The following is a 14,610-nucleotide window of genomic DNA, read 5'->3' on the forward strand; positions in this document are numbered from 1 at the left end:
CTGTAAGTGCAGGAGTAGAACATTTCTCCTGCCCCCCTAGCAGGCATACAGCTGCCGACAGGGCAGACCCCAGCCTAACAGGGTACAACACAGAGACCAGGCTGGTGTCAGTGCAGGTAACAATCACTTTATTTGCTGACATGTAAAGCAAACCACACCTCTCAACCCAAACACTGTTCAGAAACACTTCAGTCTGTTGTGTAAGAGAGAATTGGAATCCTCTTGATTATGGAAGCAAGTGCTTGGGTCTCAAGTACTAGCCAGATGCTTCTTCACTGTGCAGCAGGCAACAACATCACTGATGCAGAGCAGCATTCTATGTTACCTTAGAGCCTTTAGCTTGCCACTGGGATAAATCTCTCCAAGACAATGGTGGTTTAACTCTGCAGCTGCTGTTTGAGCAGTGGAGAAGTGTGGAAGAAACTGCTGCTCTGTCTGAGGGGACAAACCCCAGCAGCAGACCAAATGCAGACTTCTCATGATGAAGAGGAAGATGAAACAGGTGCAGCATGGAAATAATGGCAGCAAGATTAGTCCAGAATGCAGTCCAGTCTACAGTGTGCAAAAGGGCAATGCAAAAGTACATCCTCCAGTTGGTATCAACTCCCCCTCCCCCTTCCAGGAAAATTAAGAAGTAAAATAAAAATCTTCTGCCTCAAAACCCCCAAAAGTAGTAGCAACAAACATTCAACAAGAGAAGTCCCAGGGTCCTCTCCTGCAGCCCTCACTCTAGAAACTGGGGGCTCTGCTGGACACAGGCAAGCTTGCTGCAAGGCCCTTTGGGCCTCTAACTGGCAAATGATTGAAGTGCTTCAAATCTCTGAGTACAGACAGGAAGTGCTCAAACACAACTGCATGCAGCTTGACCCTTCCTTCTCTCCATCCACTTCAGATTCTCCTTCTCTCTTAGCAATGGAGCATGGAATGGCATTCAGACATCAACCTGTGTCACTCCAAGCTCTGAACTCTCCCCGAATCCAGGAGCTATTTCCCAATACTCTTTGGTGGTTTCCAAAGTGCTTTGTCACTCAGCAACCAGCCTGGAACTGCAGCTTTTCAATTCATTCACTTCAACATCCTTTCCTGGCCCAGAAGACAAAACCCAACACGCTGTACAACACCACAGTCTTTGCAGCTCAGCTAGTGGGACAAAATTAAAGTGCTACTGGAAGCTGGGAAGCTTGTTGCAAGCAGGAGCTTATTTACCACAGCATTTTGATCCACTGGCAGCAGCTTCAGCTAGGCTGGAGTTGAGCTGCTCTGGGTGTTTTCATGTACAAGCTTTTACAGACTTTGAAAGACAGCTGCACAAAACCCCCAGCCTGACAAATAATACTGAATTCCAAGGTGGATCCCAGCTGCCTGCAAAGATGCATCTGCTAAAGGAAAGTTTCTCTAGCCCCCTTCTGCCTAGGTCAAAAGACTAAAGAGAGACACGAGAGCCCCCCAAACTTTCATGTGCGTGGGACATGGAAGCTGAAGCTCAGAGAAGCCCAAGTTCACTGAGGTGTGAAGCACCAGCAGACCACAGGCATCCTGGCAGGAGCACGCTTCAGCTCTCTTCTGGTTGAGCACAGCCTCAAGGCTCCAGCACGGCTTTGCCATTGCCTCCTCAAGGTGGAAACCCACACATCTGGGAAGCACCTTGCCTTTTCAAGCTCTTTGTTTGCATAGAAAGCAACACCCCCGAGCGCCCCAGCCCCGGGGTCACCAGGTGGGCATCATGTCAGGGAACCACATCCTGCCGAGGTGCTGGGAGACCTCCAGGCGGAGGCGGTCCAAGGTGTAGTCGCTGTCCGGGATCAGCACCTCCTCCATGATGGAGAGCTGGGCGAGCCTGCCCCCGCACATCTTGACGAACTCCAGGAAGCCCCTGCAGGTGACCTCGCACTCGCCCAGCCCCATGGCGGTGAGGTGCTTGCAGCGCTGGGCGATGCGCAGCAGCTCCTCGTCGAGCGGCTGCAGGCCGTTGGCGCACACCACCAGCTCCACCAGGCGGGGGCAGTGCAGGCCGACGCGGCCCAGCAGCGCCTTGCTGACGGCGCGCCCGAAGTAGAGGTGCGTCACCGGCGTCTCCTCGCCGAAGAAGGCGTCGAACTCCTCCTCGTACAGGAAGAAGTACATCACGATGCTGACCTTGGGGGAGTGCCTCAGCAGCGCGTCCCAGCTCTGCTTCTTGATGGTGTGGAACCGCGCCTGCCCGGGGTTCTCGCTCACCACGTCGATGCGCAGGTGCTCCAGGTCCACGTGCTTCTCGCTGGACAGCGCCAGCAGCAGCTCGTCGCTTAGGATGTAGTAGTTCAGAGCCAGCTCCTTCAGCCCGTGGCACTGGTCAGCGACGCAGAGGATCCCTGGGGAGCAAAAGGAATGGCTCTGCGAGAAGAAAAGGGAACCTGGGCCTGGCCTTTGGCTGCACAGGCCACTGGAGGACGAGCTCTGCCGGCCTGAATGGCCGTGCCTACAGCCAAACCCATCAGAGGCTGTAAAGGCTTAGATAGCCACATCCCTTTATGAGGCTTTGGCCACAAATACATGTCAGCAAAAAAGGCAAATCTAAGTAGCTGCATTCCTCTCGGGCCTGCCTATCTTGACTCCTCTTTGCCCTTCACCTGTGCAGAACTTCCTCAAGCTGTGAGGAAGCAACTGCAAACAGGTCAAGATTGAGCTGAAATCGCTGCTCTTCCCTTCCCTGCTGCTCCTTCCCTCAGCATTTATCCAAGCACTCTGAGTGACCAACAGCAACCTGGTTGAAGAGCTATGCTAGAAGAGCTCCTTCCCTGAACACAGAGCTAAGCAACACAGCTGCTCCTGGCCTGCTGCAGCACAAAGCACACAGATCAAACCACCATGGGTGGCCTCTGGAAAAGAACACAGCAAAGAGGCCAGATCCAGACTCCCTCTCCCTGACACCTGGGTTTGAGGAGGAAGGTAAGCAAGGAGCAACCTACAAGCCTGCATCTCAAAGGCAGTGAGGCCTTCAATAGTGCTGAAATAAGCAAGCTGATCCCACCAGACCCGGACACAGGAGGGCACTGCAGGAGCTGAGAGGCTCAATCTCGTGCTACTCCCACACACTCCCTGTGTTTGTGAATCCAGCTTGGAATGATTAACACTGGTGCTCCTAAATTTAAGCTCACAGCACCTTGCAAACCAGTTACTGACAACTGCTTCCATGTCCTTTACCCATCAAGCAGCAGCTGATTCACAGCTCAGGGAGGCTGAGTGCTCCCACACAACACCAGGCAGCTAAGTCCCCAAGCCACACCTGTTAAGCTGCTCATGCGTGGTCCCCCTGACACAGAACCTGCAATGAACATCAGCTCCTTGGAATGCATGCAGAAGGCCTGCACTGATTTTGGAGGCTGCTCCTTCTCAAGGCCTGTCAGAAGCACTGAAGCAGCTGAGAAGAATGTAAATGCAATGCCCAGCAGATGCAGTCAAGCAAGGAGGATCTCCACCTTCAGTAATCCAGCCCCCTCCACAACACAAAGACCTTCTTCACCTTCCAACTGCCCAAAGCCAAGGCTACCCCAACAAGAGGCCTCTGCTAAGAGACCCAGAAGGGTACTACAAGTTTGAGAAGTAACTTGTTTCAGACTACACACTGACTGTGCTTTCATGACACTTTACTGCTGCATTTTTCAGGTACACTGACTACTCACCAGCAGGGGACACATGAGGACAGCTGCTCATCTTCAGCAGTTTCAGAGTATCACTATTGTTAGCAACAAGAACCTTCAAGGAAGGATCATCCAGGGGTGTGTCATCTACCTTGATTGATGACAGTGACTTGGAGTTCACAAACACTACTGTCAGTGCTGAAGCAAAATGAGCCTGTTTGGAGGAAGCAGAAGAGGGGGGAAACCACCTTATTAAAAGGCTTCACAAACTTTAGGATGTGGATCTTTAATTGCCAGACTAAAAGAACCCCAGGCTCTGCATGCACAGAAAGTACAAAACTCACCTCAAGAGGCTTTTCCAACCCCACCAGTCTATGATTCCATGACTCTGCAAAGCTGAAGTGGTTTAAGGGTTAATTAAGTTGCCCTAGTTACAGGTGGTAGAAGATTACCTTGGAGACATTCATGAAGCTTGGTTTTGCTGTAGAAATCAAACCCAGTGTCTTGATGGAGCAGTTTACCAACTGAGAGAGGATGTTGCAGGCTGCCTCTGCTGACTCAGTACTGCTATCAACCTACAAAGGCAATTTAAAAATCACTAAGTCATTCTTTATCACTCTTGAAAAAGCAGCATGTGGACAGCCAAGGCTGCAAGCTGCACACCCAGGCAGCTGTACTGCAGCAGCCTTCATTTACCCAGAGGACAAAGAGCAACACTGATAAGAAAGAGACAAGAAAGGGATCAGGAGAGTTGCTATCAGGAAATGTTCCTGAGCAGGACTGCTGGGTACAGAGAGAGCTGAGCTGTCTCTTCCAAGAGCCTCATGGCTTCCTGAAGAACTGCAGCTGGTGCTGGTGTGAGGACACTGGATGGATGCACCTTATTTAAAAGGCCAACTCCAGCCTCCTAGAACTGAAAATCCCCACCTGAGACAGCCCAGACCTACTGCAGCAAACTCATCCATTGTACCTGCAGGGGCTCCCCCTGTGCATCTTGAATAGTGAACTGAGCTCACCTGTAAACCTGACAGCTAACTCATGACCAATCACTATTTCATCTGACCATCTCCCCTCTGGCAGCTGGCATGATAAAGAAGCAGCTGAAAAAGCATGAAGTTGCATGAAGACATTAGAAAGGCAATTTATTGCCAGCAGAGTAAGCAATGTGTGTGTGTAAGTGATGTATGAGGTGCAGGAGCTGAAGGATCAGCAGCTCCTAAATACCAGGAACTGCTGCACAACCAAATCCCAATGCCTCCAAGTGCAAAACTGCTCCCAGGGCTGAGAAAGACGTTTGTGGTTTTCATCCTAGCTTCAACATCCATTTTCTCTGCTGCTTTTCCTTCACAGCTCAGAGCTGTGACCTCCTCTAAGGAGAAGTGAGTGCAAACCAGGGAACACATCACCTGTAGCTCCAGCTATGATTTTCTCAGAGAGCCTGAACTGCACCAAGTATTCCAGTGAAAGCAATCTGTATTTATGGAATCCTGAGACTGCAAACACAGCCCATACTGAAAGCAAGTTCCTTGGCACTTCATTATGTCCTTCTGTGTGAAGCATGAATACAGCCACAGCAGGTTCCTCCCTTACTCAGACTTGTCCAAAGCATGGATCTGAATTGTCAGTCATTGCTCACTGGAGTGCCCTGTTCTGCAAATGAATTACACACACACTTTATTTCTTGTGTGAGAAGCATTTCCTGGCACAACAACCTGCTGGAGCAGGCAGAGTGCCACTGGCAGAGATTCCCAAAGCTGCACTTCCCAGATGTCCTGAGCTGGACAGCATGGCTTCAGCTCTTTAATGAATTGGGATTGGGGTGGAGAGAATTGAAGCAAGCTATGTACATGCATGGAAATCAGCTGCTGCAGGAGATGCCTTTTGAAACCCAGGACATGCCAGGTTGAAGACTCGAGCCAAGTGACCTAGAGGGACTGCAGACAGCAAGCAGAGTAAGGCGACAGCAGCGGCCTCCATTCATCCCAGGCTTACCTTGAAGCTGACGTACTGCAGATGATCCGCGTGCCTCTTGATAATCTGCTGAATGAGATCAGGGTGGGTAGACTTTAAGTAAGAAGTAGCTGGCTGGTTCAGTTCAAACTCAAATCTCCTCCAGAGGTCTGGGATGTGGAAAACCTCGTTCCACCTTCGACAGACAGAAGAAGCCCTGGCCCGGTCGACTAAGGGCAGGAACTGGAAGACGCGCAGGATGACGTGGTGGGGGAGGCTGCCCCAGTCCAGAGAGCTGTGCAGGGCAGAGCCACCAAGCACTGAGCCACATAAAGAAGTTTTCTGTTTTTTGCTTTTCTGTGATGTTTGGGGAGCTTCATTTTCCACCTCAGGCTTCTGCCTAGCTCTCTTCATGGTGGAGTTTTCAGCCCCTGGAAGGATGGGATGTATTCCCGCTGCACCGCTCCCCACCAGGGCTCACCTGCAGCAGGGCTCTGGAAAGAGACACAAGGTTAGGGGAGGGAGGGAGAGAAGGCAGAGGAAACACAGCAGGAGATGACAAGGTAGTAGAAATTAAATCTAGCACGTTACTATGACAAAAGATAGGTCCCTATGGCAATCTCCAGCGCACAGACACGAGCCAGGAGCCGTTTGCTCAGTGCCTCTCACCCTGTGCTTGGTTTGACTCTACTGCATTCCACACACACAAAGCACTCTGTAAGGTTCAACAGCATTTCACAGCAGTTCAGTCTCAACCTATGTGATCTCTGGAAGAATTTTGTCAGCTACAGACCCCAACACAAACTCCTTTCACACACCACTCAGCTTAGATCAGGTGTTCACAAGAGTCAGAACCAAAAGCTTTGCTCATCTCCCCCACTGCTTTGCTTCGGTGCCTTTGTGGTTTGGTTTTAAACCCTGCCAGGCAGAGGGAAAATGTTTGTGCAAGTAACAACAAAAAGCTTCAGGAGCACTTATCAAAGCAGGGCACAGTGAGTACAGTTCACCTGCTGTTTTTCAGCAGGGGAAGAGGACAGCACCCCTGGAATGCCCAGGGGCACCCAGCAAACTGCATCAAGCTCTTTCACGGAGAAGCATTTGCTGTGTGCAGCAGAGCTGAGGTAAGAGCAGCACAAGGAAAAGCTCTACTTCCACATGCTGGAGCAGTGCAGCTCAGGCAGTTCTCAGCAAGCCTTAACTGTTTCCAATGCCATTTCCTTCATCTGACAGCAGGAGCAGGCCCCTTCTCAAACAGCCTACTAATTAGCTGTTCAGCCAGACCTTCATCCCTTCCCAGCCAGCCTGAAGCTGAATTTTCAGTGCACCCATGCATTCTTCAAGAACAAGCAGACCTTGCTGTCTGTCTTTACTGAACAATCTTCCCCAGCAAGCCTCACAGCATGGCTTTTTCTGGACTGAGACTTTTCCATGGTACCTCCATTATGCACATGAAAAACCCCACCCCAAACCCAGAAACAGCTGCCAGGACACAGACTGCCCCAGCAAGAATGCATCTGGCATTTCCCCCAATGCATAAACCCTGATCTGTGTGGCTGATGAGGGGTCTGACATGCAAGTTCCACTCCATTTGCATTACAAGAAGGCACATGGGAAAGAACAGCCCAGCCAGTCAATCAAGAGCTGCTCCCATGAGCAGCTTCACTGCGCTTTGTCCTCCTCACAAACCAGCTCAACAGCAAGGAATTTGCTCCAGCAGTCACCAGAAATCTTCTCTCAGTCTCTTTAAAGGTCACTTCACCCAAGTTCTGTTCCTGACAGGGACAGGCAGTATATGCAGGAAGATAAACAAGAAACACTGAGTGATACTGGAGAAGCTCTTCTCCCCCGGCCAGACTCCTGTGCCTTACACCAACACACACAGGCAGCAAGCCAAGCAGGAGGGAGAACACCCTGCTCCAAAACAGAGCTGTGCTACTAATGTGATGAAGATGCAAGCTCAGCAGGACTAAATATCCTGCTACCAGCCCGTGTCATCACATTATCACCCACACAAGCACATTTTATGGCTTCTGTGGGCTTTAAGTCACACCAGGAATGGACCTTCCAGAGCATCCTGCCTGGATGCAGCAATTAGCCATTACATAACTCTCTCTCCCACTTGCTCACAGCCTTGCTAAATTTAGCAAAGGCTACAAACCTTGCCAGTCAAGTATCTGCTGGGTTGTTTTTATCCCCTCTCTTCCCTGGGAGCCATTATAAATGTAGCTGTTTCCTAAGGCAAGAACTGAAAATAACCCAATCCCTCTGCCTGAGAAGCTTCTCTGTGCTTTTCTAGGCCCCTGCAAAGCTGCACCATCTCAGGAAGAAATAAAGTTCCTGAGGGAAAAACCCAACACACTGCCATTTTCTTATTTGAAGCTAACTTGAGCTTCAAGGGTGTTGCTTTGGCTCCCACAAGGAAATTCTGGCAGGTAAGTACCACCAGAGAGGGCATTGCCCTGAACCACAAGCCAGGCTGCAGGGCAGATGCAGCATCCCCAGTGCAGGGAGGGATGAGGAGAGGTGACGAAGCAGGAGGGGCACATCCATGGTGTCTGTGCTCTTTCTGATGGAAGATGGAGGGAACTTTCTCTTGCTGCCAGGTTAACTCCAGAGTTCCTGTGTTCAGTACTCTGTATTGCACTGCTTTAAACCTAGCAACACTGTGCTATATTCACTGTGGGATGTGAAGCCAGAGAAAAGAGATTCCACAGTGGTTTTACCAACCATGAAGGAAAAACTAGAGCATTTTGCTCTGAACACTCCAACTCCAAACAGTATCTACTGTAAAACACAGCTGAAGCAATGATTATTTCATGGGACACAATGCAGGCAGTATTCAGTGAGAGCTTTACATGCACACATACCTCCAAAGAATGTGGAAGTTCCTGTCAAGTCACCAGCACCTTTCTGGCATCTGAACATCCATCCCACTGTTGAGTCATCCTGTATGTGTGCCTGGCTTCCTTAACCAGAAGGCAGGGATGGATCCCAGAAGATGAACTGACCTGTGAAGCCACAGACCACATTAGCAGTGCTCTGCAAGGTCTGGGAGCCCCACGGGAGGCACTGACCTGGCTTCTGGGACAGCCTGGGAGGAGCAGCACGCTCTGAACTGCAAGGCAGTCGTGGAAGCGACAAGCACAGCAGCCAGTCTTACCAAACCTGCCCTGAAAGGCATCATTTAACTAACAGGAAGGTGCCCTAGTCTGGCATAAACCTGCTTTGGGGTTGTTTTGCATTCTGAACCATTTTTGTCACGACAGTGCTCTCAAGCAGCAGAGAGAAACCTCTGCCTCGTTCAAGCTTACCCAAAGAAGTGACTAAGCTGGACAAGAAGCATGAACCAAAAGCACCTGAATTAGAAGGGCTAAGGCTTAAAGACAGGACTTTGAACATTTTACAAAGGAAGGAATCTTGGCTCTACACATGCCAGGGACCACCCCTGTGGAGTAAGCTGAGTGTTGTGATTATCACGACAGGACACAAGCCATTTGGGCTAATTAAGCTCCGTCTGTAATGCTGCACAAAGATCCTCCCACATACTCATGGCAGTTTTCAGCACTACTGAAAGCTGCTCTGTTCTTAAGTATGACAGAGTATCTTGGCCTGCTGCAGGAAAGCACACCCCAAGCCTCCAAACTCTGTTCCCCATTTTACAGGCTTTGAAGGTGGTTTAACAGAAAGCTAGAGCAGCAGCAAAATCCACCTCAGGGAAGCATGGCAGGTTTGAAGTGGCAAGCAGAGCTGGGACCTGCAGGGGTTGGCAAGGTACTGTGCTCAGCCAGCAAGAACGTCTCCCAAAACCTCCTAACACTGAGCTTCTCTTTTTCTTTACAAGATGGGAGACAGGAGGCTTTAGGTTCTCTGAGGTCATGTGAAGAACCTTCCTGTTAGTATCAGGTATGAAGTGTACCAGAGGTGCAGCACATGTGTGCACTAGCAACACAAGAGAAGCAGGCCCCCACCTCCTAAGCCAAAACCCAACCCAAGGCCCGAAATCGGTGCCAGCAATGCTGTGGCTCAGCTCAGACACCAAAATTTAAGAGCTGAGTAGTCATGCTTGATCTATTCTTAGACACTCAGCAGCCTGTAATTTATGGTGGCCTTTTACTGCAGAGACAGTTGGCAGCATCACGTCTGCTGCTGCCAGGCCAGCAGACCGCCCCGTCGCTACCTCTGCGAGGCACACCAGATTCATTTGCAGCACTGTCAGTTTCCAAGGCACAGAGGGCAGGTTTGTAAGGACACACAGACAGAAAACACAAACAACACTGTAACAGAGCAGGAAACACTGCCACGCAACTCCAAGGTTCAACACAAGCATATTCAGTGCAAGTTTATAAACTCCAAGAGACACTTTGAAGCAGCTTCCTTACCTAACGAACGCTTCCAAGTTACACTGGGCAACAAAGGAATGAACCGAGGCAGCTGCAGCCATGGGGCACTCACGAGCATCTGTCTGACTTCCCCTCCTGTCCGGGTAAAATGCCACAAGAAGCTTGATTAGTTTTGAGAAGAACAAGCCATGGGAAAACACCAGGACAACAGGGTGGCAACAGTTCACACAGCTGCAGCCTGAAGGCACCATCCTAGCACCAGGTGGCTCATCCCACGCTGCAGTACCACCCCAGCCACCCAAAGGTGAGCTCAGATGAAACACCACACTGCTGGGCAGCAAGCAAGGGCTGCAGCTGCAATTGCAGTGCACTGGCCAGCAGCACAGTGCAAACAGTAAGTCAGTCAATATTTGCAGTCTCAATCGTTACCACGAGCAGCAAACTTCGGGTAAACAACAGTCTCTGCAAACACCAAAGCAGTCCAAGAGCCATGGAAAACGTGGGGAACAAAAACACACCAGAATGTTTTTCTCCCTTCACTGGCCAGGCTGGCTCTTGGCCTAGGGAGCTACCTGAGAATGAAGAAAACAGAGAGGCCACATGGCAAAGCCTGCTACCACCCACCGAGTCCCCACCCGGCACAGCCCTGGCTGCACCCTCGCAGGGCAAGGAGCGAGACAGGAGCTGCGGCTCAGCAACAACAAACCACCCAGCCTGCAGCCTCCTCCCTCATTATGAGCTCCCAGAAGGCAGATGACAGCCTGGGAAGCCTGGTGTGTGCATCACGAACCACATCTAGGAGGCTCACATCACAAGTCCCCTACCTGCCTTCTTCCAATATTGCCTTACAGCTCAGTCTGTGTTTCACTTTCCCCCATCCTAAGCAACCACTCAAACCTTTACCTCCCAAAAACATCACTCTTAAAAACCACACCACGCTACTGAACTCTTCTTCATGACAAACTGTCATGGCCAGAGGGGCACAGCACACCCTGGCAGCTCTTCTAACCTCAGGATTTCAGTATCCTTCCCAACACTTCTCACTGTGGCTGCAAAGTAACTGCCAACAGTACACCTGCAAATCAAGCAAAGCACAGGAACACCCTTTTGTAGCAAGAACTGCATCAACAGGCCTATTAGTGCTGCTCCTCAAGGCTAGCTACAATCATCAGCAGGCTTCTGAAGGTGTGGGGTGGTTACCTGCAAGAGCTGAATACTCTCTGCTACCCACGGAGCACCTCCTGCTGAGGTGAGCTCCTCCCGCAGGGCCCTGGCCTACAACCCTGCAGCGCAGAAGGAAGTTTCTACTTCCACACTGCAGGTGAAAGCAGCAAAATTGTAGCTGTTGGAGTTTAAAAGTCACTGGAAGTTCCTGCAAGCAAAACAACAATTAGGCAGGAGTGTTCCTGCAGCACCCCAGCTCAATCGGTGCCCCAGCTAAATTAGCCCCCCAGGCTAAGGATGCTTCTTCCTTCAAGTGTCTAAGGTCTCCAGAACCATTCCAAGCAGCTTAAACCACAGCTCATGGAAGCAGAGATGTTCAGAGATGCAGCCAAAGACAAGCTTGTCGTGCAAATAACAGTTCAGCAGTCTTGGGGAGTCACCCAAAGTGTTACCCAACAGCAGCAGCAGAGCCCTTCGAAAGGAAACACTTTGGTAACTCGGGAGCTCACACACCCTCAGCAGTGCAAAGCAGCAAACATTGGAGCTACATAGCTGCTTCCCTCTAGAAACCCTTCAGCCTCCTCTGCTGAAGTATCCTGCACAGCTGCACATTTATTCTACTCCAAACAAAAACCAACCCCAGATCCACCAAAAAAACACCCAACAGGGATCCAGGAAAACAAATAAAAACATCCAGTCAAATAATTGCTTCTGCAGCTTCCCCTGGTAACACCACCAGAAACTTCTGCTAGAAGGAAGACATTCAAACCTCCCCCAGCACACGGGGTCTCAGCAGGGGATTCTGAGAAGTGGTCAGCAGCAGCTGAGCGAAGCTGGCAGCTGCTCACTCCTTCCCACGCTGCAAACACAACAAAACCAGAGGTTTCATTCCTACAACCCAACCTACCACACGCTTCAGCCACAAAGAAACAACTGCTTCCTCCCATCTGGACGTGCCTCTCTGTTCTCAGCACCAGGACCCAGCAGCAATTAATGAAACAAAACACTGTAAACCCAGGTTTCCAGTCGACAGAGGAGAAAACCAACAACCCCCTGGACCCAGCAGAAATGGAGCTCCCGAGAAATTAAAAGACCCTGTCAGATAACTAAGGTTGGGAATCCACTGGGATAAAGCAGGCACCGGGATCGTTTAACTTTCTAACACTTGGAAGACAAGGTTTACGGATCCGCCTTTAACAGCTGTTTCACACTAATCGCAGTGCCTTGAGGAGATCACAGCTCAGCGACGGCCACAACCTTAAGGCACTCAGAGTCCGTCTGGGGAATGAGGGCAGCAGACCCCGCACAGGAGGAAGGCAGCGCCGGGAAGCTGTTGCAACTGTTGATGCAAGCCTCCAATGCAATTGCAGAGCATGTTTCAAAACACGACTCGAGCAGGCATGTTAATCTTCAGCCTCGGAAGATCTAGCCCATCAGTGCGATCAGCTCCAAGATGAAGCTTTCCCTTCGCGTCTCTGGAGGGCTCTGGCACATTTCTAACGCCCGAGACAAAAGCTCAGAAAGGTAGCACTGGGCTGAACATCCTAATGACTGCAACAGTCCTAACCGACCAACACCAACACGCTGCCGCTCTCGGCCTCACTTAGGCGAGATTTCGCTGTCCTGCTGATGCACTGCCTTCAGAGCAAGCCAGCCCCAGCTGAACAGCTTCTGGACCACCAGCGACACCCAAGGCTCTGCCTGTTCTGCTAAGCGACACATCCCAGGCTCCGCAGCTCTTCTCCGGGAGGCTTACCCAAACTTTAGATGGCAGAAAAAAACCCAACAACCCTAAACCATTATTTCTACAGGATTTCTCGACATAGCTCAACCCGATTTCCAAGCCATTCAAGCTCTTCATGTGAAGAGCTTGGTGGTGGGGGTACCACCTTTATTCCCCAGCCGACAGCTCCAAGCATCCCCAGCACCCTGCTCCCGCCGGGTGTCCTCCTCGCCAGGAGCAAGCCGCCGCAGAGCGGGCACACGCCGGCCGTGAAGCGCACCAAACCCCGCGAGGCGCCGAGCTCCCGTTGCACCTGGGGTCTCGGCAGAAGGCGGCTGCCAGCCCGGCGCAGCGCATTGCCTCTCCCGGAGACGTCTCCGCAGCTCTCCCCGGGGGAGGGCAGCGCGGCCGGCCCCGAGCGCGGCCCGCGGCGGTGACCTCCCCTCGGGCTGAGGCTTTACGAAGGCCACACGCACGCGGGATGCCTGCTGAGGTCAGGCTCCCCCAAGGCTCAGGGAGAATTAAGGTCTTCAGGCTCTGCGTGCGACCGCCCTCCCGGCCCCTCCGCCGGCGGGAACCCCGCGGCCTCTCCCCGCCCGGCGCCCGGCCGGGCTCCCCCCGCGCCGCCCCACCGCTCACCGCCGCTTCCCTCGCAGTGGCAGGGCCAAGGCCGACCGCAGAGCAGGGGGCGACAGCCGCGAAGAGCCCCGAAGCCTGCCGGGCCGCCGAGCGTCCTGACCACGCCAGCGCCCGCGGAGGGGAGGAGCCGGCGGCCCCGGCCCCGCCGCGCGCAGGCGCCCCGCCGCGCCAGCCCCATGTGACGGCCGCCGCCATTTCGCGCCCGCGGAGCCTCGCCCGCGCGCTAAGATGGGGGGGGCCGGCCGGCCCGGGGGTGGCCGGCCCGGGGGTGGCCCCGGGGCTGGCCCCGGAGGCAGCCTGCCCCTGCTCAGGCTCTCTCTGTGCCTGTTTCCTGCCCGCTGGCTTTTGCGTCCCCGAGGAGAAGCGCAGCACCATTGGAGTTGGGAAAGGCCTCAGCCCGTGGAGTCCAACCACCAGCCCTGCGCCCCCGCAGCCGCCCGGCCCTGTGCCCAAGGGCCGCGGCCACACAGCTGCTCAGGGACAGGGATCCGCCGCTTCCCCGGGCAGCCTGCTCACTGCTTCAGGAAATAAATACAACCCAAAACCCAATCCAAACCTCCCCTGCTGCACCTGGAGGCCATTCCCTCTCAGCCCAGCCCTGCTAACCTGAGAGAGGGAGCAGCGACTGCAGCGGGGGCAGAGGGGGGCAGAGCTGCATGGAGCAATAATTAGCCAACTGCAAGCCTCTAGAACATCATCTCTTTTAGTTTTAATGAAAAGCTAATATTAAACACATGAGCCACTGGAGTGGGAGATTATATCTGCCCTACATAAAAGCTAAAGCTGGCAAGGTGCAGCTATTTGTGTGAAGTCAAAAATACCGTTTTTCTTCACCCAGATCTGACAAACTGGAACATGAGCCTGTTGGAGGGCTAATGAAACGGATTGGAAGGAGTATTTATCATGCAGATGACACCATTTGCTCCAGCACATTCACAAAACACACTGCACACTAAATCAGTTTAGGTTTTAGAGCTCCCACCCCCCCCCCAAAAAAAACCCCACCAAAAACCCCCCAACCAACAAACCCCTATGGTTCTTGACTGTTTTATTCAGACCTCAAAGGAAGTAGGAGGTTAAGTTCCAGGTAATTTTAAGTCGATGTTTCTCAAGGGATACTTTCAGTAAATGCTGCCCCAGAAAGCACCCTTGTCTCAGGAGGCACTATCTGTAG

At 52.2% G+C, this 14,610-nt stretch overlaps 1 protein-coding gene across 1 annotated transcript; it reads right to left on the reverse strand.

Moving 5' to 3' along the window:
* Positions 1-1,645: 1,645 nt before the first annotated feature.
* Positions 1,646-13,600, reverse strand: FBXL21P (Putative F-box/LRR-repeat protein 21). The gene is made up of 7 exons (XM_054168492.1): positions 13,437-13,600; positions 9,950-10,045; positions 8,438-8,578; positions 5,613-6,064; positions 4,073-4,195; positions 3,663-3,834; positions 1,646-2,351 (listed from the first exon to the last, which is right to left on the reverse strand). Exons 4-7 carry the CDS (start codon positions 5,982-5,984, stop codon positions 1,708-1,710), a joined length of 1,311 nt encoding a protein of 436 aa, XP_054024467.1. The 5' UTR covers positions 5,985-6,064; positions 8,438-8,578; positions 9,950-10,045; positions 13,437-13,600; the 3' UTR covers positions 1,646-1,707.
* Positions 13,601-14,610: the final 1,010 nt, after the last annotated feature.

Source organism: Dryobates pubescens, chromosome 16, assembly GCF_014839835.1.
Source record: "Dryobates pubescens isolate bDryPub1 chromosome 16, bDryPub1.pri, whole genome shotgun sequence".
Classification (NCBI taxonomy): domain Eukaryota; kingdom Metazoa; phylum Chordata; class Aves; order Piciformes; family Picidae; genus Dryobates; species Dryobates pubescens.